The 27,140-nt window shown below is 40.8% G+C and overlaps 1 protein-coding gene across 3 annotated transcripts in view; it reads right to left on the reverse strand.

Annotated features, from left to right (window-relative positions):
- FARP1 (FERM, ARH/RhoGEF and pleckstrin domain protein 1) overlaps positions 1-27,140 on the reverse strand; it is a 202,369-nt gene that overhangs the window by 57,289 nt on the left and 117,940 nt on the right. For all 3 annotated transcript variants that reach the window (XM_042839169.1, XM_042839168.1, XM_042839167.1), the window contains exons 3-5: positions 7,815-7,919; positions 2,796-2,838; positions 1,501-1,579 (exon numbers count right to left, since the gene is read on the reverse strand). In XM_042839169.1, coding sequence (XP_042695103.1) covers positions 1,501-1,579; positions 2,796-2,838; positions 7,815-7,919 — 227 coding nt within the window. The remainder of the gene's footprint in view (positions 1-1,500; positions 1,580-2,795; positions 2,839-7,814; positions 7,920-27,140) is intronic.

Consider the following 27,140-nt stretch of genomic DNA (forward strand, 5'->3'; position numbering starts at 1 on the left):
AGCAGGCGTTTCTCCAACACTTGGAATGTAATCCAAATTGGACAGGCACCTTAACAAGCCTTGCAGCGACCACAGATCCTCTGGGGAACTCATGCAAGAATCTCAACACTTTTTACTAAGACTGGATTTTAATATATTCAGTGAGAACTCGCATTTGAACAGTGAATTTCTGAATGAGATATAGGTGAATTAAATGAAAAATGCAAACTGAGCAGAGGAGTATGGATGCCAAAATACAGAATACATGAAATAATATAGCAGATCTAAATAATGTCCTTTTGAAACCTGCAGACATCTGCTTTGCCATACAAAATTCACCCTACTAGAAGCGAAAAGCACAGACGTATTATATTCTCTGCTTCTCCTAGTGATAAAACCATTCCCTGTGGATATGCTTTCACATCCTACACACTGCTGTGTACATACATTCAAGATCCCCAGCACACACGTTTAAAATCTAACAAAAAAGTCATTAAGATTCAGAGATATGCCTCCAGGCACAGAAAGAGATCACCAAAAATCAATTTACACTGCACATACTAAGCAACTGCTACGCAGAATATCTACTCAGAGACAGTTCCACATAATGCTGTGAGCTGTCCTTTATTATTTTCACTCAGTCTTTTAGGTAAATTTTCCTTCTTCCTATTTCACTTTTCCAGTTTTCTCTGTTCAAGTCGGTAACAGTTATCAATCATTTTTTTTTTTTTACATTCCATTGCTCTGCTATCAAACCAAGACAGAGAAACACAAAACACCACAAAGGTGAACATGATCTTTATAAAGCTGTTTAGGCAGATACAAAAGCTCTTTGTAAAAGAGAATATCATCTTATGGGAGGATTAAAAGTAAAAACGAATAATGAAAATAGAGAATCGGAACAGAAAAATGTAATTACAAAGAATAGCAATTCTAGACCAGGAGTTGAAAAGTTTCAGTGAAGTACTGCCATGAAGCAGTATGTTTTTTTCCCCTCACATACACATCCACCTACAGAGAAATACAATTCATGTCTTTATGCCAGAGTGAAATTTAGAGCTTAAATCAAGTTTTTAAAGAGCACTGAAAACAAACACACGCTTTAGGTACTCTTTCTACACACGTCCACCCTTCTATCCTTCTGCCCCTCCCTCTTTGTTTAATTCCTCCTCCTATCCATTTCTCCATCTGTAAATGGATGGAGCCGTGCAGACCTTTGGCATTTGCACTGGAATACTGGCTGCTGCAGTAGAGTCCCCCAGCTGCTGCAATTTGGCAATTCCTGCAGAGCAGCTTTGTCCCAAATGTTTGTGCAGACACACATGTTCCCCAGTGTAGAGGAGATATAGGTGAGATATAGGTGAATTACTCCCCGGGGCACTCAATGGTGGGGGGAAATAACTTCAAGTTAACATTGAGAGGGAGTCATCGATTCTCACCCAGTCATCTCCAATCCCACATTCTCCACTCTGTTCACCACAGATTTCAGATTAAAAAAAAAGTAGTCAGACAACTACTAACCTTGTCAGTTCCTCCTGCAGCTGAGCATGGTCAGGTGGGAAGAATTTTACCACAAATTTTACAACAACGTGCTTCGGTCCTAGGGGAAAGGCCAAAAGAAGTTAGTGATCTGTTGGTAATGCGTTGGCCAAATTTTATGTCACAAACGATGCACAGGGGGTATGCAGGATCTCCAGTGCACACAGATAAACCAATCTTCCATCCTTTGCTATTAGTTCTGATGCTCTTCAGGTTACTGACAAATGACAAAATAAAACATATGCACCATAAAACAGAACAGTCACTTGGTGGAGGGATATTCTGCCAAAATAAAGTCTGTTTTGGGTAATTACATCAGTTGTTCCAATAAAATATATTATGTGCATCTATTACACTTGCTTCAGAACAGGAGGGAGCAAGAATACAGTCTGTTTTTCAAGTCCACCAGCAAATCATTATTTCTGTTTTAACAGCAGCACATTTGTTCTAACAAATACAACCAGTGACAAAAGGAGCAACATATCTCTCACATGAGAGGGAGTGCTTCCAGAGAACAAACTCATACTAACATGATCAGAAGAACATCTAGGAAAAATTAATCTCAGTTGTAAAGCTCAGTAAATGAAGACTTCCACTGATATTTGACAGAGAAACAAAGCGACCAAAGTCTTCCCTGTTCACTTCTACTCTCACCGAAGCTGATGGCTATGTACAGTTCCATTCTCTCTTCCACCACAACATTCCCTGACTTCCCTGACTTCTTTCTTCTCTAATTCTAAGATGCTTTCAAGTTCTGAAGCAACATCCCTGAAAGTAACAGATTTGCTAGCTTCTTCCCATCAACAATTTCTTCTAGCTCTTTTTTTTTTTCTTCATCCTGTTCTTTTTATTTCACCTTTCATTACAGCTACCATTCAGGAATGTACGTTCCTTCATAGCCTTCCTCTGTTGCATGATTTTTTCTCAACAAAATGGTACAAGAGTGAGGCAGTAGTAGCCTTCACTGCTACCACTGCCTCAGTGCCTCTTGGGCCTGACTAAACCGTCTCGATTTGCTGCTGGTTCAGCCTCTTCAGTATAAAGAGTAAAACCACAGGTGTTCAATGTCTGTGTGCTTAGTAGAATTTGCTGCTGGGACGTGACTTCACAGAATACAGCATAAATCTTCTGAGGTCAGAACAGAAATAAAAAGAAACAACAATCCAAACAAAACTCAGTAGAGGAGGTTGAGAAGATAAAGATACCAATCAACAGATTCCGCGTTTACTCAGCCACCTGTGGACTGGCACAATAAACAACAGCAAGGAAGTACTTACTTCTAATCTGTTTCATAACAGGCTTCAAAAGATCAAGCCACACCTGAAAATAAAAAAAGGTGGTGTTATCAGCTCTGAACAAACTACTGCTTGCAAAAGAGCATTTTTTATTGCACCATTTGGATTTCCATTTATTTATCTGGTTCTTCAAGTGTGGGTCTTCTCTCCAAACTCTTGAATATGCTCAGGAAACAGCATTGCTAATAAGCTGTTGCCGCTGTATTGCTTTTGAAGCAACACAAACTCAGAGAGCTGGGAAACTGATTATTTGTTTTTTATCATAACTGCTTCAGAAAGCAACAATCACAGCAAGTTTGGCCAACAGCCATTCACTTTGTGCAAAAACGAAACAAGGAACTGAGAAAGAGACACTCCTGTGCTGTCACTTGTAGTTCTCACTGCAATAATCGACAGAAGTGCAAGTGAAAGACCCTGATGCTTGCCTTTGAGCTGGGAGTAGTGGACAAAGAGAGAAATGACAAGACAACTACCTGGATCTGGGGACCCAGCAGAAAGGCCACCATGAGGCTCAGCAATAATGGCAGAGCTCCCGGACAGGTCCCTAAACCTTCACCACCACCATTTTAAGGAGGAATGTTCTCTCACATCAAGACCATGAGGCAGACACAGCTTCAAGCATGACTAAAAGCAAGCTTACTTTCTGACTGTGTGACATTTTCTCTGTTCTACAAATGTGGGGAGATCAGGCTGAGGCTTTCCTTAACTGAGTTTTTTTTTTTTAAATAACCTTACCTGAGTCTTTCCTTTAGATTGCAAAGGAGAAGAAATGGAGTGAAATAACATCTTTAAAACCTAAAAGCCTACTTTGTAGTCTCAATTAAAATGTCTTGGACAAATCACCTATCCTCCTTCATTGGGTTGTAGAACATAAAAGCCAAATGACTCACAGAAACTAGGGAAGTGCGGAAGCTCACCATCTCCAGCTGACAACTGCACCCAAGATTTTTATTTTGCAATCTCAATTGCACGGAGCCTTCCTCGGAGACTTCTAGAACTTGTAGGGGAACATCCTACAGCCTTCACAAAGGTTAAAGGCAGTAAAAAACAAATTAACTGAGTCTTTCTTTGGGGAAAATATATATATTGAAAAGAATACACCTTTGGCCTTGAATAATTTTAGGTTATGTAGATACTGAAACATCCTAAAAACATCAGTTTTCAAAGGTCACCTGAGAAACCAGACAGAAACAGGTCTGGCTGCTGTATCTGTGCCAGTGTTGTTTGCTATTTTTGTAATTACTTTATGAGGGCTTCCCATTAGCAAAGTCCTCACGTTCTTGCCCTTTTAAACTCACTAATGTTTCTCAATGGAATTCTTTTTATGTTTTTCAGCCTGGGAAAGTTCTTTTCTTTGGAAGGGCTAAGGAAAGTTGGTTACACAAGAATAGGAAAATAAGGTTTATTGCCTGTTAAACTGGTTCTGACACTTTTTGGCATTTCAGTAACTGCAACTGTTTTGTTTCAGAAAGTTGGCATGTACATAATCTACTATGAAGGGTCAGGGACCTTGCCAGATTTAGTGGAGAAAAAAAAGCCAGAATATGAAAAAGCTAATTTACAAGAATATGGGAGGCATACATTTTCCTTGATACAAAACAAAATCTCTTTCTTTCCAGAGGAAATTTGTGTTACAGCATGAGCACAGAAAGTATGTCATTCCTTTCTCCATTTTTCCAATCATTCTACAAGTTACAGCATCCTTTACCAGACTGTTGAATGCCAGCGTATACTGAATGTATGTAGGGAGAGACAAGAAAGATGGGGCAAGACAAAGACTTCATCACCGTCACCAAACCCAGGCAATTAAAACTTGCACACCATGCAGCTCTCACACTGTATTTCTATACAGCCAATCTAAGATTGATTCATAAGCTGGAAAGGAAGAATAATATGAATATTGACTTAGGATCTCTGTTTTCCCTTTTCTTCAGAACTACAAAGGATAGATTATTTATTTTTGAAACAACGTCTGGCATTCTGCAGCAGTGACTGGACTGGAGCAGCTGGAGAACTGGGGCAGACATCAAGTATGATGAAACTGTAAAATCCCAGGCTTAGCAACAATGCCTCATTTCTCCTCACGCTGAGGGAAAGCGCAGCCCTCAGACCCTCCATTTTCATCTCTCGTGCATGTCTTCTCTTCTACATATACAGCACACTTGAACATGTACAGCTGCTGGGCATCATGACATACAACTGTCAACATGTAATACATGAAGTCTGGAGCCTGGCACGCTGAAACAAACACAGCTGAACTGTGAATGTAACTTCACATACACATGATTACATCCAAACAAATACACTGCAAATATTTATTTTTCCTTTGCCATTGCCCTCTTCCCTGGACAAGCAATTAATTATCTTCAGATGATGAGAATGTAAAATATGTATGTGTGTTTTATTTCTTAGATACAGAACTAACCGCAATTTATTTATTTGCGCAATGCTTGAATTCTCCATTACGGCCATTATGAAGCTCAAAAAGTTTTAAATCCCATAGGAGCATTTGTCTCAGCTGCATCATAGAAACTGAGAATTACAATTTAAATGTAAGTATCACTCTCATCCAGAAAGCTGCTGCACACTAAAGCAATGATTCATAACCAAATCTGCTGCTGCAATGGCTTCTGCAAGTTGCTTTTAGAATATAATAGAACACAGAATAGAATAGCTCTGTGGGAAGGGAACACAAAGATCAAGTCCAACTACCTGACCATTCCAGGACTAATCGAAAGTTAAAATATATTAATGAGGGCATTATCTAAGTCTCTCTTGAACACTTACAGGTATGAGGCATCAACCACTTCACTAAGAACCTTGATCCAGTGTTTGACCCCCCCTCATGGTAAATTTTTTCATAACATCCGGTCTGAACATCCTGTGGCACAGCTTTGTGCCCATGCATCCTCTGAATCATAGAATCATTAAGGCTAGAAGATCCTAAGATCATCTAGTTCAACCATCAAACAGGAGCCTAGCAGAGGATCATATCACCAGGGAGCAGCAACCAGCAACTCCCTCCGCTTCCCCTCCTCAGGATGATGCAGAGAGTAATGAAGTTGCTTCTGCACCTTTTTTTCTCCAGAATGGACAAATCAGGTGTCCTTAGTCCCCATAGAACATGCCTCCCAGCTTCATTATCATCTTCACTGATTTCCTCTCAATGCTTTCAAGAACCTTAGCACCATTTTTATATCATGGAGTCCACCTAAAGGTATTAATTCCTCTGAATTTCACAGCCGAGGCACACCTGTCTAGACACAGGCTAGACTGGGGGATCTCCCCCTTTTTGAAAAGCAAATAGTGAAACAACTGGTGGATACAGTGACCAGCACATTCAGATACTTGGCTAATACTTCCTTTTGCAGGAGTAGGAGCTATAGGAGATACCATCCTTGATGCATGGAGGCACATTCCTTTAGGTCAAAGCGGGAACAGCCTTGGGGTTTTCTTTCTACCTTCCTCTTCGTCAGAGCCATAGATCCCCCACTGAGATCATCTGGATATACTTCCAGCCTGCCACTGCAACAGCCTCAGGCACTGGCAGCACTTCAATCCCTCCCGTGTTCTGCCTCAAGCAAATAAACCATTTTGTTTTCACAAGACTGAAAACTGTTAGTTTATTTCAGGTCTCAGAGCAAAACACACAGGGCCATCTATTTGAAACTTAATGACCTGTGAAGTAGATAAGGTTGGTCAGGTGACCTTCGCTATTTTTTAGAAAACTAAAACACAACTGTACATTTCTCCCAGCTTTATCTACATATATAAGGAATGTCAGTATGTCATGTACTAACATGGCTACAGGGACTTCTGTTGTAATAGCTGCAGTCACACTGTTTTGAAGAGTTATGTTCCCTCAAGTTACCTAAAGCATTAGTCAAGGATATTTGGCTGAATATGAAACATCGTAGTAAACCGTGCTTCATGTAAATCCAGAAGCAAAGTACAAAGTGGATCAGTTTTAAAGGTCAACATCCATTTTTTTTCAAAATTTCCTCTTAAATATAGTTAAGCATAAAGCTTTATGACCTATACTGTTCAGCTTAAGTGCCTACATAAGCCTGCACTACGGCATGACAACAGGTTACTGCAGCAGCAGCAGCTAAATCCTCCCTGGCCTTTGGTTAAGAAATACTCCCCCTTAAAGAAAAATTGTATATAGATAGAAACAGATCTTTCTGAAATTGCCTAAAGTTACCTCCTTTAGACCAGCCAGGTTACTGATGCAGAATTCACTGAACAGACAGCAGATTCAGCATGCACCAGAAAGTACCAGTCAAACAACCCAGATACCAAGCATACATGTCAGGAGGTCACATCAAAAAACTAAAGTGAAGTAAACCTCAGAACAAAAGCCATATGAGACTGGGAAGTCACTCGCCTTTGGCTTTTTCTGCTACAGGATACTGTTCCCACCCTGGAAGCATTAGTGCAATGTCTGATTGTTGCCAGCAGCTGTTCTCACAGTCCAAAGTGTCAGGACCAGCACACCTGCTTGTGCCACATGGCTCCACATATAGGACTTTCAACAGCTTATTTATGGTTTTTTTTTTGCCTTATTTTTCTTTTTTATTAACCTCATTATATTTTATCTAACCGTCTTCTTGTCCCAAGATGTTTTTCACTGAACTCCATCACAATCGCTGCAACTTCTGTCTGCAGACTCCACGCTCCAAATTACTTGTGACTATAAAATCAGAGCTGAGACTCTCCAGCAGTCCTGCTGCTGTCTGCTCTACTGCAACTGATAAAAATAAAATGCTTTTCCAACTCATGTTTGAATTGGCTGCTACTTTCAACACAGATGAAACTTGACAGGAATAATCAGGTTTTAAAAACGTTTCTTCAAATCCAGCAGGCAAGAGCTTTTTAAATAAAGTATTTTTTTTCCTTTTTGAAATTCAGGATTAAACATAGCTTATAAGTAAGGAGCTGGAAGAAAGAATAAAGAGCATATGTAGATGAAAACCAGGTGAAAATTAACTTTTTACATACCATCATCTTTTTATGGTCTGGAAACTCAAGGCCAAAATAGTCACCTTCAACAAGGTTCAGGTGGTTGCAAACGGCGTCATGCAAAACTTTCCCTGGAGCTCTTTGCTGTAAGAAGAAAACAAAGCCTAGGGTAAAATGCTGCAAATCAACAAAGATGCTTTTAATTAGTGGCAGAAAAATTACTGTGCTAAGAAGTCATCCTGCAAACAACACTGTCAATGCAGCTAACAAAATCAGCAGTTGTTCCAACCATACCCACAGGGCAGTTGAAAATAATTACACTAGTTTTAAAGCCATGGAAAATATCTATTCATCTCTGGATGGCAGCTCTCAATCAACCTCTAGTGCGTTTTTGGTTTTAAGAGGAAAACATTATAAAACAGAAAAGATCTATAAAACACTGAAGCTGGTTAAGGCTCCTCTGTGCTACTCTCACGAGAGTTAATGAGTGTATCAGAGGATTTGAGAGCTAACATTGCCTTTCACACTGTAAACATCTTCCCACTACAAAGACCAGATGTTCAGCCCAATATTAGCTCCCAGAGACACAATCTTGCTGATTGTGAGGATTCTTCTCATCAGCACATCAGTTAAATCCACACCTGCAGCCAGTACCGCAAATTACAGCTCACCAGCAGTTCCATGGCAATGAAAAAAACAAACAAAACACTTTCTCAGTATATAAAGGCCAATCACTGAAATCAAATATTTTGTTCTCTGCAGAAATATGTGTATTCTAAATCAAAGGTTCCTGAAAAAGAGATCTCGAGTCACTTGAGAATAAACAGTAGCCCACCACTAAATAGCACAAACTCCTCCATTACGAGAGACCCGTGGTCCTGATCACACCCCAGCCAAGCACCCTTGTGCTCAGCTTACAGACTCGCCCTTTTCCTTTCTGCCCAGTAAATAATTATGAGATCAAAATGAAACAGCAGTAAAAGAGCAAACAAAACAAAACCATAAGGGTAGCCAAGCCTGTTAGCTGAATCAGAAAGGACAATCATAAGCCTAGGTTGCTGCATTTCCAACAGGCTTATTGCTGTTATAATCCAAAATTTGTCATGATGTGGTTTGGTCTCTGTTTCACCATACCAAAAGAATCAAGTCCTCACAATTTTCCACCTAATTCCACCAGGTGATTTTCTACCACTAATTCCTGGTTTCCAGCCACAACTCTAAGTACAAAATACCTTTCCAAAGGAAATTTATCTAGCATACGAATTGTGAAAACTCAATACTCAGTAACAAAGCTTGCAAATTAAGGACGTCCATTTTCTGAGGCAGGAACATGCCGCCATGGTGGCACTGCCACCCAGGTGATGCAGGAGGACACGGTGACACAATCCATCGTGGTTGGCCAACTTTGAGAGTGAAATTGCAAGGGAAAAGCCAAGCCCACCTCTGAAGGAACTTGCAGAGCAGGTTTCTGCCTCTGACAGACCTGTGCAACCTGGAAGCAATGTCCCCTTACAGTGCTTTATTAACTGGTATGTTGGCACCTGTGCTACCCCACCACACAAGGTCAGTGGAGGAAAGCAAGCCTGTCTGATCTCAGATCATGAGTAAAAGCAGCAGATTAAAACCTACTGGGTGTTTTCATACAGTTTTTTTTTTTCTTTTTTTTTTTTTTTTTTTTCCCTTCTATGCATTTAGACAACAAAACAGCAGCCTTGTAGTATTTACATCGCTTGGCATTTTCTCTGAAGTATGCCTCAGTAACATGAAATGCTTCTTACTCAAGTATGTGGAAATACAACAATTATTTTAAACTCATGTTAGCTTTGATCAGTCTAAGTCAAAATAAAATCTGACAGTTTATTCAAGGGGAAACACTGCACATATAAAATCTGCTGAGACTTAGAGCCTGATGACACTCCCAGCCTTGCAGGACCAGAAGGAAAAGGAACATCCAAACATCCAGGAACTCTCTGGTCTTACAGAGATGTTGATTCAGTGCTGTTCCATGACATCCTTACTAAAAAATTTAAACACAATAAATTAAAATCTCAGCCTGCTGGGTAGGGAACAGAAAAAGCAGTCACTGGGGTTGCAGCAAACACTGACTGACAGAGGAAGCATTCAGGAATGAATGTGCCGCACCAGTGACAGCATCTGCAGCCCGCAGTAGTGTCTGACTTCAATGTGCTTACAAGGCCTATGGGACAACACAAGTTTTCTCCAGAACGTGGAAGGCATTTTCCAACTGCCAGACGTGAGTTTGCTGTCACGTCTGTCTCACTCACGAGGCAAAGCTTCTTGGCTCTGTGACTGCACCCACATCTCACAAGCCACAGCTTGGCCATTTTCCCTGCTCCATGCTGGTGTGGGCTGCTGGCCTGACTCATGAGGTCTTATGAGCTCCCAGTAACTCTGCATCCATGTAAGGGTGTGGAGCAGAGAAAAGCTATGTCATAGGAGTGCTCATCCTTGCCACACAAGCCATTTCCTGATAGATGACCATCATGAAAGCCTCAAATACTGAGACGAGGAAGGGCTGAGAAGGTTGCTGATGTGGCCAGATGCTGGGGGCAGGAGAAGAAGAGCCAGGAGACCCACCTCCTGATCTCTTGAGCCTCATCAAGTGGGAGTTCACACCAAGGAGAAAAAGAGCTGACCTGAAAGAGATGACAAAGAGGAAGACAAAGCACACAATGGTATGTTGAAATGGAGGCTGCCATAATTAAGGCTTGTGGCAAGACCATACCTCCAGACCATCAGCTGTGATTTCCCACAGCTGAAAGCAGTGAGAGAAAAGCAGCAGAAAAGTATAGTATGTTGATGGCATGTATGTGGGAGAAGTTGTCATGCAACAACCTGAAGCAGAGAAGCATCTGCAGAAGGTGGCAGTCCCCTGTTCCTATTTTTGTTGACAGCCAGATTCCCATAGAATCATAGAATCATTTCGGTTGGGAAAGACCTTCAAGATCAGCAAGTCCAACTATCAACCTACTGAGACCCATCACTAAGCCATTTCCTTTGGTGGCACATCTACACATCTTTTAAATGCTTCCAGGGATGGAGACTCCATCACTTCCCTGGGCAGAGTGTCCCAATGACTGACCATCTTTCCATGAAGAAATTCTTCCTAATATCCAATCTAATCTTACCCTGGCATAACTTGAGACTGTCAGACAGCAAAGACAGACTGCAACTTCAAAGGGCAATGCCTCCTACCAGAATACCTATCTATGCACATTGGCAGTGAACTTTTCCTAAGCAAAACAGTTGTACTCTTTCACTCTTGATAACAAGTAGTCCAGGTACCTGATAGAGGTGAATCCCAGCCATACTGACAGCAGGGAATTGCCATTACTCTCCTGAGGTGGTATTTAGCTACACTAAAGTAACACTCTAATTTATTGCAGTGAAAAGAAGCTCACTGATTTCAAGCTACACATTCTTATTGCTTAATGTATTTTGAACTGGCCTTTCATTCAGTTCCATGAAATTACATTTTAAAAGTCACTTTACATTTTCAGGGAATGTCAGGCCACTAACTTCGAAATCATAAATAATGTACATCACCACATTTAGCTGCAAGCTATGAAGACACCCAAAGTAGCCTACCTTAAGCATCATGTATTCAGCATTTGCTGTCTGCTCGTTATTTCAGCCTTATTCAATTCAACTTCCCTCTAATTGCACAAAAATCCCAAACGTAAGTTGCTTATGATCTTTCAGTGGTTAAAATTCCAATAGATTTAACAATTTAACATTCCAGAGACTTCCAATCATCAAAAAAATCCCTCTACACATAGGTTTAGGCCATTCTTTGTCACAGACTGAAATACAGATTCTTTTTTTTTGTTGTTGTTAAGAAAATGCAAGCACACAGTCCCACAATCCAAAAATTTAAAAGAAGGGGCTTGAGGCATGTTTTTCTCACCCTCCCAGCAATTAATTTAGCAGTCAGCAGTCAATTCACTAACCATCTACCAAACCAATGTGTCAACTTAGGACCAAGCAGTGATGAATTGTTTTTATCTGTCCAGCCAAATTTCATTGAAAGCTTTTTTGTTTGTTTTTACGTTATTGACCAGTAAAATCAGGTTAAAGCAATAACAAAAAATCTCTACCAAAACATAAATACAATAACCAGTTTATCTGGAACATCTAAAAATGTGGTCTCATCAGTCTTCTGGTCAGAGCAAGAGACAGCTTCATGAGGAAGCACTTTCTGTTCGCTTCCTCCTTCCTTCCTTAAGGCCCTGCTCCTGTCACGTTTTGAGTGCTCAGAACCAAAATGGGGCAATTTGGTAAAACTAAATACTTTAGGTTACTGTGATTTCCAAAGTATTTTGTACTTCAGTATAATAACTGTCTTGAAATGATAATGAAAACTTCACCCAGTATTTTCCTAAGTGTGTCCGAAGTTATGTAGAGTCACAGTCAATACTAAAAACAATTCCATGTTCTTAACAGTATGAATTTTCTCAGTTATTTAAAACTGTTAAAAATTATATATGTATCTACAACTCTTAAAGGAAGAAAAAACAAGAAGTGTTCATGATAAGCAAACAGTCTAAAAATAACCTCAAAGATGACACTGAGCAACAGGGTTCTTAAACAACTCTGGCAAAAAATTTGTATTTCAAAGTAGTCTTGAAAACTGCTTGTAACTGAACAACGCTAACAGCATCTGAAGACAAATTTCATACTATATCCAGTTCTCTTTCCTGGCATAAAATGAAATGCATATTTAATGTTTAACAAAAGTCTACTACACAAAGTGTGAGTTAAAAGCAATAAGCACTGGTCTGGTTATCACTGCTCTGGACCTAACACTGCCAAGATACCTGGAGATCCTCTGCCCTTTTTCTCCTCACCTCGCTTTCAAAGTGTAGGTGTTAATCCTATAGGAAGGATTAGATGACTACAAAAATAGCTTTAGATCACACAGATAGCTCTTAAACCTGAGCTTGCTTGTTTTTAGTTTACTGTTCAGCATAGGCTGGGAAGTCTTGAAGAAGTGGGCTTTGCCACCTTCAGTGCACCAGGACCAAGCAGCAGCCTGTTCCTGCTGGAACACAAGAATCAGGGTATAAGAAAAACACCACAGTTGGTCACATTTTTTACTCCAAAAGATGGTGCCTCGGGGCCCTCAAGGTGTGCGCCCTACATACCCTTATGTGCTGGCTGAGAAGTTAAGTCCTACCTTTCTAAGGACTACTTCTAGGCATGCAGACCCTCACTTTGCAGACAGCCAAGGGATCAACCCCATTAGGAGGGATGAAGCAAAAGGAGCTTATTTTTATTTTTTATGTATTTAATTATATAAATAAGTTTTGTTTGATAAACCAAAGGCAACTCATTCCTTTTAAAATGCTTCCACTATGACATCGTTGAAGGCTCCACTCCTGGAACGTATCCCACATGTTTTTGCACAGACTGTGCGCATACACTCAAAGGCAGGATTGGGGCCAAATGGAGTAACAAAATAAGTCTCTTATACTACACTAAAAAAGGCAATTGATCATCTGCCGTGTGTGTACAATACGACCATTTAGCGTTCCTCTCTTTGTACATTTCAGTGGACTGCTTCCCTACTTTACACTCACCACACCACCTATACCCCCTTTAGTACCAGTGCTTGCCTTTCACAGTCTGACGTGCAATTATTGAGGCAAAAATACAAGGAGAAGGAATTTAATAAACTCACATTTTTAGCACCTTCTTCAAAAGAAACACATAATTTTCCGCTTTTGAATATCCGTAGATCTGTAACTGTAGCCACGCTCTTGGATTTCTGCCTATGATAAACTGGCTTTTGTCAAAAGCAGAAGGATTGCTCTCGCTAGACTTTAAACTCTCTTCTGATTCCCCACATCAACATTAGTACAAATACCCAACTGTAAAATTCAAGTGAAAATTAAACACTTAACATGAAAAGAAGCAGAATATTATTGCTGCTTTTAAAGACTCTCCTTTAATAGTTAAATATTGCGGGAGTAAAAAGGAAAAGACGTAATACAAAGTAGCATGATGAGGGTATTTTCACTTGATTTTGATTATTTTTTTTCTTACAGCAGAGTCAGACCAATACAACATTCAGCTACAGTAAACTCTCAAGTGTCTCTGGACAGGGGCAAACTATTGCAGCGTGGAGAGCTTCCTTGTCAGGTAGCTTTAGAAACACAATCCCACAGAAGAATTCATTTTGCACCAATGTCAAGATCTGGAACTTCTCCTCAGCTATACACCACAAACTCAACAGACCAAAAACTATTCATCCTTTAGTCACTGTAGTCTAAGTACACATCTGCTTATTCCAAAGCAAGATTTCTGGTGAAAAGCATAAACAAAATACTTCATGAGCAGTTTCACTGTTCCACAGATCCTTTACCTGCATTACAGCATTTAACCGGTTGAATTCTGCCCTCAGCTAACAAGTTCAAATGGCTTCATCTTAAATCTTCTGTACTGATTTATAAAAACTGCATGTTACACATATGTGCCTAAGAATTATTAATTAGCACACCTGCAAAACCCCAAACTTTGCTTCTCGTAGTACAACTGTAATTGCTAGCTTCTAAAGATAAGCGTAAAGTATCTGTAGGATTTCAGCAAAAGCAGAACAAGTCTTCTACACAACAGTTCCAAGCTGCAGAATTTCTCACAGAGACCATTTCATTTTTGGCGACTTGCAGTGGGAGACTTTTGCCAGAGCCACAGCTCACTAAAACCAAATTACTTTTCTTTAACATCATTTCAAAAGCACACTGTAGACAAGAAAATGAGGCATTAAAAGAACAATGAAAAAGCTTACTAAAAATACGTCATCTTATTCACTAAAATTAGCTCTGGCAATTGCTGAGTCATCTCTGCCTAACTCTACTAGCAAAGCTCAATCGTGGTTTGTGGCTGCACTTTCTCCCATTAGCAAGGCAAACATCCACTGCTGGAAGAGACTGTTTTCCTTTCTGCAGAGCTGACACAGAATGGGGATGACTTGCAAGAGCCAGAACCAGTCCATCATGAATTTCAGATCTTGAAGTGAGTCGCAGGGCATGTGCATGAAACATACGATCTGAAACAAATAACTTTGCAAAAAATGGAAGGTGACACTAAATGGCTTTTATAAGCTTTGTTATAAGCTAACAAAGCTTGCCTGAAGAGGTACTCTGGCTAAGGGGAAGCCTGCTGAGGGTTGCGACAAGTGAGGAGGCCACCCCAAAGCTATCCCAACCACAACAGCAAAACCCTTAGTGGAGACCAAGGGATGCCAAGAGGCCCCTCTCTGACAGAGACTGCTCCTGCATAATCTACGCTTCACTGAGGGCCAGGAGGTGTGATTGAGCAGACTTCTCCAGCAGGACGGCACTGGCTGTGTCCCACAGCTACGGGCACAGCCTGCTGCAGCACAAGGATGCCCGCGGCCCAACCACAGCGTGTGCACCGCAGCCGCTGGCTTTGGAAAATACACATCACAAGCCCTGTTTTCAGAGAGAATTTGATGTGAAGCTGATACAACCTCATTTTTCATAAAGTTTGCTTTATGGAAAGTTGCTTTCCTGAAGCTGAGCTCTGGAAGTAAGTATATACCTGTCAAATATATGTTGATATTACTTTCCCTCCCTGCAAGCAAAAAACTGAATGAATTTAACCCTTGGCCTCAGCGCTATTTAGCAGCACACTGTGCTCCTTGTTTCTTCAGAAGAGCTGAAACTGAGGTTCAGAACACTCATTAAAAATACCTCGGATTGAATTTCATAGCCCAGAACTTTTGAAAAGGAATACAATGGTACCATTCAGTGCTCTTGGTGTAATTCAGCAGTGTAGCAGCCAGCATATAATTGGGGATAGCAACCCCAATCTCTGTGACACCCCTCTACCCTTTGCCTCCTAATTTTCCACTGCTTTATGTTTCAAGGCAAAAAAACATCTAATCACTTTCTAGGGTTCTCTTTTTTAAAAAAAAACATTAATTAGTGTTTTGAGATGAAAATAAAATCATTCAATTAATCAGCCCCCTTTCTTTTCTGGTTTGCTTTCTTTTTTATTTTTCCTCACCTTGTTTAGCTACAAATAATCGCTTTACTGAATTGAAGGAATAGGCAATTCTGAAGCCAATCCATATGAAAAGCAAAACTGTTACATGTTGACCTGAAATGTGAGATTACAGAAAATTATTACTATACTGGAGCTATTAACTCCAGAACCAGACTGAGGTGCAAGAGGCTATTTACTATTCTTATTTGGATGCATTTTATTTTAGCCACGATTCTAAAAAAGCCCTATGAAGAAATCATTTCAGTGTGAGAACTCAGGCCTAGGAAAAAAAAATAACAGGCAAAATATGAGATCCTAAATCGAAAGCAAAATCAAAACTAACAGCCAAAGCTTCTGATAATCCATCTTCAGTACTGCAGCACTCTCAACACGACCATTAATTAATCTGAGCAAGACCTGACACCATCCAAAGCACCACACATTTTACTTTTCGCTTTAACAGGCCAAGGAAACACATTTTAACAATAGGGCACAGAATTTTTCATGACCAGATTGTTAACTTGAAAGTACAACCTTAGATGAAGCCTTCAGGCTATGGCTGCAGCTAACCTTAATGCATTCATCTTATTTCTTGCCTTCAGTGAGGCTACTGCTCCAACAGGATCTTGTACACCTCCAGCCACAATGTGAGGCAGAACAAGGAAGGTAATCCTGCATGAAACAATTAGGACTTTCTATATGATCTGCTTGGTCCTGTCTTGCAAGTCTGACATAGACAGGCTAAGGAAAAGCTTGGCCATAGCATGCTGTGATTCCTCCAAATTAGATGTGGGGTAATACAGTATTTTATGTATCAACATAAAACTGAAATGGTCCCAAGTTTGTTTCTAATGAACCAAACGTAGCCACAAAATGTTTTTGAAGAATTGAAACTTCCATGTGCAAAACATAAGCCTCAAAAACTACCTAACCATTAGGGAGCCAAAAAGCAGAAGTTTTGAGTTGTTTTTTTACCAGCCAGGTTCCCCATACATAAGAGTTTCTCATCTGATCTTGAAGATCAGCCACCAACCAGACAGACTCAAACAGCTCAGTAACCTTTTCACCATGGATGACAGGATAACATTCAGCATTTCTCTAAACAGCCTCAAGAAATTGATGAATACATCAGGAATCTAAAGGGTCTACTTAACATGTAAAGAAAACAACTTTAGAATACATCAGACAACGGGGGGACATGGACAACTGCCTATATGTTTACTGGATTGCAGTAGAAAGCACAAGCATCGATGGTTGGCGAATAAACCAGAGAGAAAAGAATAAGGAGTGGAATCGGTGTAGTGGGTGGTAGAGAAATAAATTCTAATACTAGCAAATTTCAGAGGCGCCTCACAATGATACAGCTTAAATCATGTTTTCATGGGAAAATAAAAAATAACCACCTCCCTTTTTAATACAGCTACACAGTTCTTCAGAAACATCCTCAGATCTAAAGCTGATGGGATGGGACTGAACCCATCCAGCATTAAACAGCAACTGTGCAGACTATCCCAAAGCATAGACAGGATAGAGGGAATGGCTTCAAGCTTGCCACGAGAGATTTAGGCTGGACATTAGGAAATGCTACTTCTCTGAAAGAGTGGTCAGGCACTGCAATGGGCTGCCCAGGGAGGTGGTGGAGTCACCAACGTGAGGTGTTCAAGGAATGTTTGGATGTTGTGTTGAGGGACATGGCTTAGTGAGAACTGCTGATGATGGGTGGATGGTTGGACTGGGTGATCTTGTGGGTCTTCTCCAGCCTTGGTGGAAGAAAGCCCAGCAGGACTTCTGAGCTGCATATGAGTTTGGCTGAGAACAGCAGAAAAAAGCTGGGCAAAAAGCCTCTGAGCAATCCTGAGGGTGCTTCCCCTGACTAGGAACAAAGTTTCATTCTAGAGCTCAGGTGAACTTAGGACATGCAACTTTCATCTGACTTCCCAACCATTTCTTCTGCATACACGTGTGTGCACATGCATGCCTTGCAGAATTACCTGTGCCTGCAGCTGACGTGCAGCACTTGAGAAAGAGCTCACATGCTCCCACTTTACTCCCATTTAACAGTGCTCGAGCCTGGAGATTCCTAAGGTATCTGCTTTCTGTCACTCAGATAAAGGCTTCAAATATCAAAGGAAAGTGGCACCCTGTTATTATCACGAGTACATTAACACTGTCTCTGAAGCAGCTTTTATGGCCTCTGTTTTGTTTTTAAAGTGCTATCCTGTTGTGTGGGGTTTTTTTTCCACGCTCTGTTTAAAAACATGTGTTGTACAGGCTTAGGTACTGTCATTTGGGCTTTGGACAGAATATTTAAAATCAATCTTTAGGTGCAGATTTACAAAGGCAAAGGAGCAACTTAACTATTTTTAAGGCCTTAATACAGTGCTATGGTATTAGATAATGCTCTGACATAAATGAGCTTCATCAGAAACAACAGGCTTCATGGGAAACAAGCATCCTCTGTTTGGATACATCAAAGAGAACTCTGGGGATGTGCTATTAAAAGTCAAACACCAGGTTGACACTACACCACTATTTTGAATACATTTGCAGTCTTGAGTTCCTCCAGAGACAAGAGTTTCAATTCACTGGGTTTTAAGGATAACGTGTGAAACTGGGAAACATTTTGATTTCATCTAACTCATTATTTCCTTCTTAGAGATGAAAACCAAATGTGCTTGAAGATGCCATACATCTCATTTTAAATTCACACTTACAAATATGTTTATTCATTGTTAATATTCATGTAATTTTCCAAATTCCTAGGCTATGGAACAGTGATAATTTTATTTACAGCATAACAATGTAATTGGATGTTACAAGTGATTACTTCAGGGATGCCATCTGAGTGTATCAATTAAGACTATCACAGAATTGTTAACTGTCAGGGTTTAAGCATCCATCAGAAACAAACTTCTCCATCTCATGTTTTTTATTTATAGGGTAAATTGAGATTAATCCTACCTAACTCTGAGCACTTAATTGACCTGCCTAAGGCACAAGAGTAATTTTGTTAGAATCCTTCCTCATCAACAGAGGGGAAACAGGCACTTTCAGACTAAGAGTCAGTCAATCTCAAATCTGAATCACTGGGGAGGTGGTCCCTCTTTGTACACTTTTTTATAAACTAGAGTAACTACAGTTGATACAAACCTTCTAACTGAAAGGCAATTTTCCATGGAGATGTATTCTTTACAGTTGCTGCTAAGAAGCATGGAACTGCCTGCTTAGTGCTGTTTCTGCCACACACTGCTGAGACTGGAATTGCCAAAGTACTGAAAAGAATGATATTGTTTTTCCCTATGAACAGCTTTAACAATATAGAAACCTTGTGATAAACTTCACGTACAGCCCTTCCTGTTAAATGCTAATTGTTTAAGAGATCATGGATATCTGGAGATAAAGGGCAGCAGAACGTTGCTTACAATTTAACACTGATCATTTACAACATCAACTGGCTCATCATAAGATTGCTCCAGGCTTGTTCGCTTTTTTTTTCTAAATAGACAGGCACTTTGGTCCCTATTATGAGATTTAATAAATATCCTCCATCCTCGTTCTCATCAGCTCCCTAGTGAAATTCTGGGTTAGTATATACACTCATGTTAGTCCTCTCCACTAAGCACTATCTCACTACCAATTTCAGAAATTATCCTTCCTTATCCTAATTTACTTAGAGAAGACAGACTACCCCATCCTATCCTTTTTCACAGATGGTGGTGACGCACTGGAACAGGCTGCCCAAGGAGGCTGTGGATGCCCCATCCCTGGAGGCATTCAAGGCCAGGCTGGATGTGGCTCTGGGCAGCCTGGTCTGGTGGTTGGCAACCCTGCACATAGCTGAAACTAGATTATCACTGTAGTCCTTTTCAACCCAGGCTATTCTGTGACTCTGTGATTCTATCAGACTAAGGACAGATCACCACAAGGAAAGAATTTCTGCACACAGAAAGACTGCAGTGGCATTGAACTACAATCACTGTTTGCGTACTTTTTGGCACGTCTTTTTACACATTTCTAATCAAAATGTCTCCTAATGCTTGACAAAGAACATAAAGCAACTAAAACAGAGAGAACTGTACCCCTGATGCAGCATTATTATCAGTTTTTGCTTTGTTAGACTCTAAATATTTAGTAAAATGCAGGTTACAATTACTTAGTACTGAACAACTTGAGACGTCAAACAAGGTCTTGGCCTGAGGCATGGCATAAGCTTCAAAGGATGAGAAAGATACATGGACCCATGTGTCACTGGCATGCTGCTGGCTTAATTCTTACTAGCACATCAGTATGCCTTGGCAGGTTCACACAAGCTGAATGAAGGTAGTGACTGCTGAATCCCAGTGGGAGACTGCTGCATAGCAAACACTGAGGGAGTTGAGGAAGGTGGCCACTACATCCCACATCAGCCTAAGGCCTAATGACCAAGCAAATCTTGCACAGACACTGCAGTTCTGCTTCTAGCCATCCAGAGATTGTACCAAAAAGAAGTCTTCCTGACTGTACTAGCATTGTGGACCTAAAACCAGGCTGAGAAATTGCAAAGACAAGCAAAGGGAGGAAGATATTATCACTGGAATTTAGGTTTCAACATCTTTGCTGGTAACAAAATCTTAAGGAATCAGTGTGTATTATGGATACTTATAGCAAAGAGAATTTTCTCCAAGAACAAAGTGCGGTTTACTCAGTGAAAGTATTACAGAGATCAGTCCAATATTGGATGCAATGGGTAGTTCGCACCTGTTTTTGTCTCAGAGAGGACAGGTACCTGCTATTAAGAAAGTATGCAAGTGCCAACTGCCAGTACTTGCTGCTCCTCCCATGTGCTGCCACATGCCTATAGCCACAAGCTGCATCTAATTGCTTTCCGTAGCCTACTGGGAACTGAAAAGGAGGCTGAAAACCAAGAACCAAAACAAGAATTCAATCCCCTCCTGGATAATTCATTCCATCCAACATATCGTAACTGCCAGCAGGCTGCAAATAATTAAAGCCAAGAAAAGGTGAATTATGATATCACAGTCAGAAACTGCTCCTTCACAGGGCGCACACTTCCATCTTGAGCAGAAACTAGCATGGTTCTCCAGCACTGCAACTGTGGTGCTAATCAGTATACATGCAGATGCTGTTTAATAAGACTGATGTTTCTCTGTGATCCACAGAGCTTCATTTGGGTTGAGATTTGCTCTCTTTTTAACTCCACTGGATTTTCTCTGCAGCAAAACGAAAAAAAGAGTACAAAGGGTATCAGAGAAAAACTCAGACTGGCCAAAATTGAGCTTGGTCTTCATCTCATTGCTGCTTTCGTTTCCCCCCACGGACTCTGCTATCTTTAACCTGTTGGTATGCTTATTTCTTGTTATCATTATCATTCATGAGGTATTTTGTCTACTTCATTGCTAGGAACCAGATAACTGCTTACACAAAAGATATTATGCATAGCTGACATCATCAGGATATTTTAAACTGCCTCCCAAAACTGAATTAAAATCACTGAGCTACTAAAGACAAATAAAAAATGTAATTCATACCCATTAAACTACTCTCAACACTAGCCATTGCAGGATATCCTGACATTAAATCAAATAAAGGCTTATTTTTGAGTGATGCTGGATAGATCTGGGTATGTGTCCTTGCTGGAGATTTATTATTAGGGTTAGCATTACACTGAGTAATTTTAAAAGCTTGAGAGATCAAAAGATCTGCTGAGGTCACTTCTCTGACATCACATGTGTATTCAATACACTAGATCAAAATGCAAGAGACCAGATGTTCGCTGATATGTAAAAAGTCATTCATCTGGAAAGCAGTGGAGATGTGAACTTGCCCCATCAACAACATGTCTTCAACAAAAGCATAACAGGATCTCCTCCACTTCCAATAATTACTACTAAAATCCACTGCACTCCTCCTAACTCCTTCCAGCAGGGTCAGCAAATGCTCCTAAATGCGGTTTTAACTAAGGCAACAAGTGCACTAAAAGCAATGGATTTCTCTTGAGGTAAATTGTGAGCTGAGTACTTGGCTCATGCAAAGCATACACCCCGCTGATCTTGGGGGGCCAAGGAGGAGTTCAAGGCACTGTACTCAGGCTGCCTAGAAGTTACGTTCTAAGTATGAGCTCACCATCTATGCTATTTCTCTTTAGTTTTACAAGAGAAAATACACCTCACCTAAAGACAGACGCATTGCACACTTGAGGTGGAATGCCCAGCAGGACACCTCTCCTTTCTCACTGAAGGGAGTGAGCATCTCTTCTCCTCTTGAATCAGACATCCAAATAACAAAAATCAAGTGAAATTGATCTCAGTCTGGAACTTCAGCACAGGTAAGATTTCAGGCTCTGACACACTTTTTGCTTGCAATTTTTTCCACTTGCCTGAGAGAGGATGCACACAAAATTTTCTCTTGGGGGAGGAGAACAGAAGGAAGATTCTTATAAAGCTGTTTGTTTTAAGCAAAATAATTATCACAAAAGGGCTCCAGTGCAATAACAGACAAAGCAGAAATAAAAAAGGTAAGCGTTGAGAAGATGTACCTACAAAACTTGGGACAAGTCCCCAGAACTGAGCTAAGGTACAGGCCATGAGCAATAGCAGAGTCCTCTGTTTTCTAAATGCATTGCACACTTACAGCTTAGGACTAAAAGCCAAATGTATGTGTTACATCTTAGTAAAAATAACTGATTCTGTTCAGTGTTGTCTTGCAGCCAATACTGAAAGTATTTAAGTTTGTAACAAATAAACCACAAACAAAGAGCAGTTTTCTACTAAGCATCTAGAGCACTGATAAAAGGAAACCCAAGACCCAACAGCATAATATACAGCAGCAGTACTATGATCAAATAAGCAAGTTCCATATTCTTTTAGCCTTCAAATAATAGTTTTCAGGAGATTCACAACCCAGTATTACCCTACAGAATAAGGTCAAATGCAGACTTTGCAGACCTGCAAGGTGCTGAGTCCTCAGCACTGCAATACTGTTCTTCAGGAACTGGGCTCCATCAGAAGAGGGGTGGACAGCAGGGACAGGGAGGTGATTGTCTCCCTCTACTCTGTTCTTGTGAGGCCCCATCTGGAGTACTGCATCCAGGTCTGGAGCCCCTAGTACAAGAAAGACAGAGAGCTGTTGGAGAGGGTCCAGGGGAGGGCCACAAAGATGATCAGGGGACTGGAGCACCTCCTCTACAAAGACAGGATGAGGCAACTGGGCTTGTTCAGCCTGGAGAAAAGAAGGCTGCAGGGTGACCTCATTGCAGCCTTTCAGTACCTAAAGGGAACCTACAAACAGGAGGGGAATCAAGTCTTTGAAAGGGTTGATAACAGCAGGCCAAGGGGAAATGGTTTTAAGTTGAACGAAGGGGAGATTTAGGTTGGATGTCAGGGGGAAGTTCTTTACAGAGAGAGTGGTGAGGTGCTGGAACAGGCTGCCCAGGGAGGTTGTGGATGCCCCATCCATCTCTGGAAGTGTTCAAGGCCAGGTTGGATGGGGCCATGGGCAGCCTGGTTTAATATTAAATGGGGAGGTTGGTGGCCCTGCATGTGGCAGGGGGTTGGAGATTCATGATCCTTGAGGTCCCTTCCAACCCTGGCCATTCTGTGTTTCTGTGAACTGCACAGCTCGCAAGGCCAGACAGCCTGAATGGCTCATATGACTTCTGAGAGTTCGTGTGGCCCCCTGGGCAAAATTTTGCTAGCAGAAAATTGCTCAGCAGTGTTCTTCAAGAACAAAGAGGAATTCAACCATGAAAAATGGAGATAATAGCATTTTCTGTGTAAGCTGCTGCTTAAGATCTGGAAATAGATGCCAAATAATGGAAAAATATGCTTGTCTAATAGCAATACTTTTCCAAACATGAAGAACAGGTATTATGAATTAAAAGAAACGCTTAAGTAACTGATATGCTGAGTCTCTCACTCCAGTATCTCCATATAGACATCAATGAGTAATCTGGAAAAGTATACCTTCTAAAGTCCACTTGAAAGCTATATAATAATAATTATTACATTGAAAATATATGTTTATGTCTGCATAGCTTTTCCTTCACCTCTTAAAAGTAACTGAAAAATAGCCATGGCTTGTACAATGCATGCAATCACACAGGGGGCGATTCACAGCCATGTTTTAATGACTGCATTTGCCAAAGGCAAAAATCTGCTTGCTGTTATTTCTAGAAATAGTATACTTTACTATAAACAGCCAGTTCTGTGTAAAAAGAAAAAAAAAAAAAGAAAGAAAAAGAAAAAAAAAGAACATAAAACATGCACTAATCTTTTATGTTGCAGACAAGTGATTTGTGAAAACTGTTACTGTGTATTGCATTTAGAACATTTTGTGCAGTCACTACTAGCTAAGTAATTTCTAAACGGACAGCAGCATTTCTGAAGTATTTGGAAATTCACAATATGTTTGAAATGCTACACTCTAAATCATGACTCCTAGCATCAAAGAAACCCATACGGCATAAATAAGTAGATAAAGAAGTTGAGGAAACAAACAACGCTTTCCTTTCTTTGTTGAGAATGTCTGAATCTGCTTAAAGCTGACAACAAAATTAATCTATCCAAATCCTACAGCACCATGTCATTAGCAGGGCGGTAACTCTAACCCCTATATGTTCTTAGAAAGAACAGCCAAGGATGCAGTAGCACAGTTACATGCTAGGATACTAAGAATCATGCTTGAGAAAGAAAAGTATTGCTCGCTAAGTTTTCAACAGGTACCAAAGGCAAGTAACTTGATACTGCAGTTAGATCAACCAACGCGTACATTGATGCGCTACTATTTCCGATGGCTTCCACAGTGAAATAATGGGCCACTACTATTTGGAATCACAAGCCACTCCTACAACACTAAGTATTACAGTTTTAAAGTGTCAGTTATGCATACAAGATTAACAGACATTTGGTTCTCCAATCCCCCTTTCAACACTCAGTACTCTGTTTTACATATCTGATGAGTTTCACTACCTACTGAAAAAAATAAAACCATAGACTGCAGTCCCTGTCAAGCATGCAGCCTGAAACAGAAACTCTTAATGTCTTCTAACTCAAGGACATCACTATGTTTGAACTACTTTGTGAGCATTCTTTTCATAGAGCAGTGGACATCTCAGACTCAACAGCACACTCAGCCCTATTAAACAGAAACACAGAACGGCCAGGGTTGGAAGGGACCTCAAGGATCACGAATCTCCAACCCCCCTGTCACATGCAGGGCCACCAACCTCCCCATTTAATATTAAACCAGGCTGCCCAGGGCCCCATCCAACCTGGCCTTGAACACCTCCAGGGACGGGGCATCCACAACCTCTCTGTGCAGCCTGTTCCAGCACCTCACCACTCTCACAGTAAAGAACTTAACTTTCTATTGAAAGTGCAAGTTCCTTTATGACTTTGCCTCTTCTCTTCTAACCTTGCAATGACTGTGTTACTCACCACATGGCTGGTCTTGAAACACACAGTTTACAGACACGAAGGCATGAGGTCACTTTGTCCACACCTGTAATGCTAAGTGACAGTTATAGGCAGAACAGCTGCAAAAACACCAGCTTGATGTTCTTCCAGCACTTCATCAATGAAGCTGCACATACTTCTGTACACCAGCCCAGTTAGGCACAGTCGGCCTGGAGGGCAGCAGCAGTGTGAGAAGCACCACTGTTCACAGTGAAACACTGCTAGATGTATTTACACCCTGCTTCAAAACTGGCCTATCTCCTGACGTCAAGAATGAGCATGGAGGAGGAAAGAGAGGGAAGCTCCTAGGTCCACTAGCACTTACGGAGAACAACAGGTGAATTGAGGCACATAATGAAATATTCCCCTACACTCTCACAGGACCAGTGAAAGGACCAAAGGCTCGTTCAGCAATGGTTGTTCCCGTTTATCTCTGATATGTGTACATTTGTACGAGGGCTGCTCTGAAACTAATACCTCCCATTTTATTTCATTGGCCATGACATTAGAGGTAGATGATGGTGGTGCAGCAGTAGAGGTTGAACCTTCCCACCAATATCCCATTACATCTGGCAGCTGGGGGGCAATCTGACAAAATGGCATCTGGCGTGGAAGAGTATATGAAGCAAAGGGGTGTCACTGAATTCCTCCATGTGGAAAAAATGGCACCCACTCACATTCATCGACACTTGCTGAACATTTGTAGAGACCAAACAGTGGATGTGAACACAGTGAGGCTGGAAGTGGTACATTTCAGCAATGGTGACAGCAACATGAAAGGCAAGCCACGTTCCGGTCACGCCACGAAATGAAGAGTGTCTCAGCTCATCTGCACCTATCAGCTAATGGTGGTGACTGTTGAAAAACAGTCTCTTGTAACTGAGAATTTGCTCAATCAAACAGTGTTATTGTGCTCTTTGTATCTGTCATAGTTTCCATGGAAATAAATAGCAACCTCCAGTATTTTAGCCGAAATAAGTGTCATTACAGAAATGCACACACTATCAAAGCCCAGCAAATTTCAGAACTGTATAGAAACCAGCTTCTCCCACTCCACAGCCATTTATTCACAGTTTAAAGCTTGCAGCCAGTGGAAGAAAATTTCGTCTCTGATTATGTCAGGACTGAAATCGTAAACATTATGTTTTTCCTGGAAATACACCTTCTTCCTTCCTTGATATTTGTTCATATGGTTAAAGCAAGCTAACAAAAAACTGACCACCCCTGGAGCCAAGTACCCCAATGAAGAGAATGAACAGCTAAAGCATCATCTTGAGTTTGCGTAGCATTTTCGCCTCAAAAATCTGGATGCCTGAAACCACCAAAGTAAAGCAACTTACTGTAAATTCCCCAAAAGGTGAACAGGAGTCCAAATTGGAGCTCTGACAGGAGATATTTGACAATTCATTGTTGTCAGTTTCTGAGCTACGATTTTGTTTTTCATCTCACAAAAAGGTGAAGACTAAAAGCAGACCCCGCCACAGAACTTTCAAAAAGCCTCTTAACTAATTCCAGGCATGCAGACTTGTGTAGGCAATACATTTCTTCTGGGTCTGCTGAGCTGTAAGCGGAAGGGCAAGGAGGGGACACCTGCCATCCTCCCCAGCTAGGGCTGGCAAGCATCAACCACAAAATCATCTTTTTTCCCTATAAGGCTTAGTGACTCACAGCCAAAGCAGTGTGACAGTAATGGTATTCCTTTACTGAAGGTGGAAAGGAAAGAAGGAAGGATAAACACATTTCAGAGAAGACTTGTGTTGAGCAAGAACAGAGTTACACATCAAACAAACTGTATTTGAGGCGGGAAGGAAACAAAAAAGTAAAAAACAAGCATGCACAATGTGTTTTCATTATTCCTCAGCCTGCCACTTTATCTTCAAAG

Source organism: Centrocercus urophasianus, unplaced genomic scaffold (genome assembly GCF_019232065.1).
Source record: "Centrocercus urophasianus isolate 14NV4802_14NV808 unplaced genomic scaffold, USGS_Curo_1.0 seq_9, whole genome shotgun sequence".
In the NCBI taxonomy this organism is placed as follows: Eukaryota; Metazoa; Chordata; class Aves; order Galliformes; family Phasianidae; genus Centrocercus; species Centrocercus urophasianus.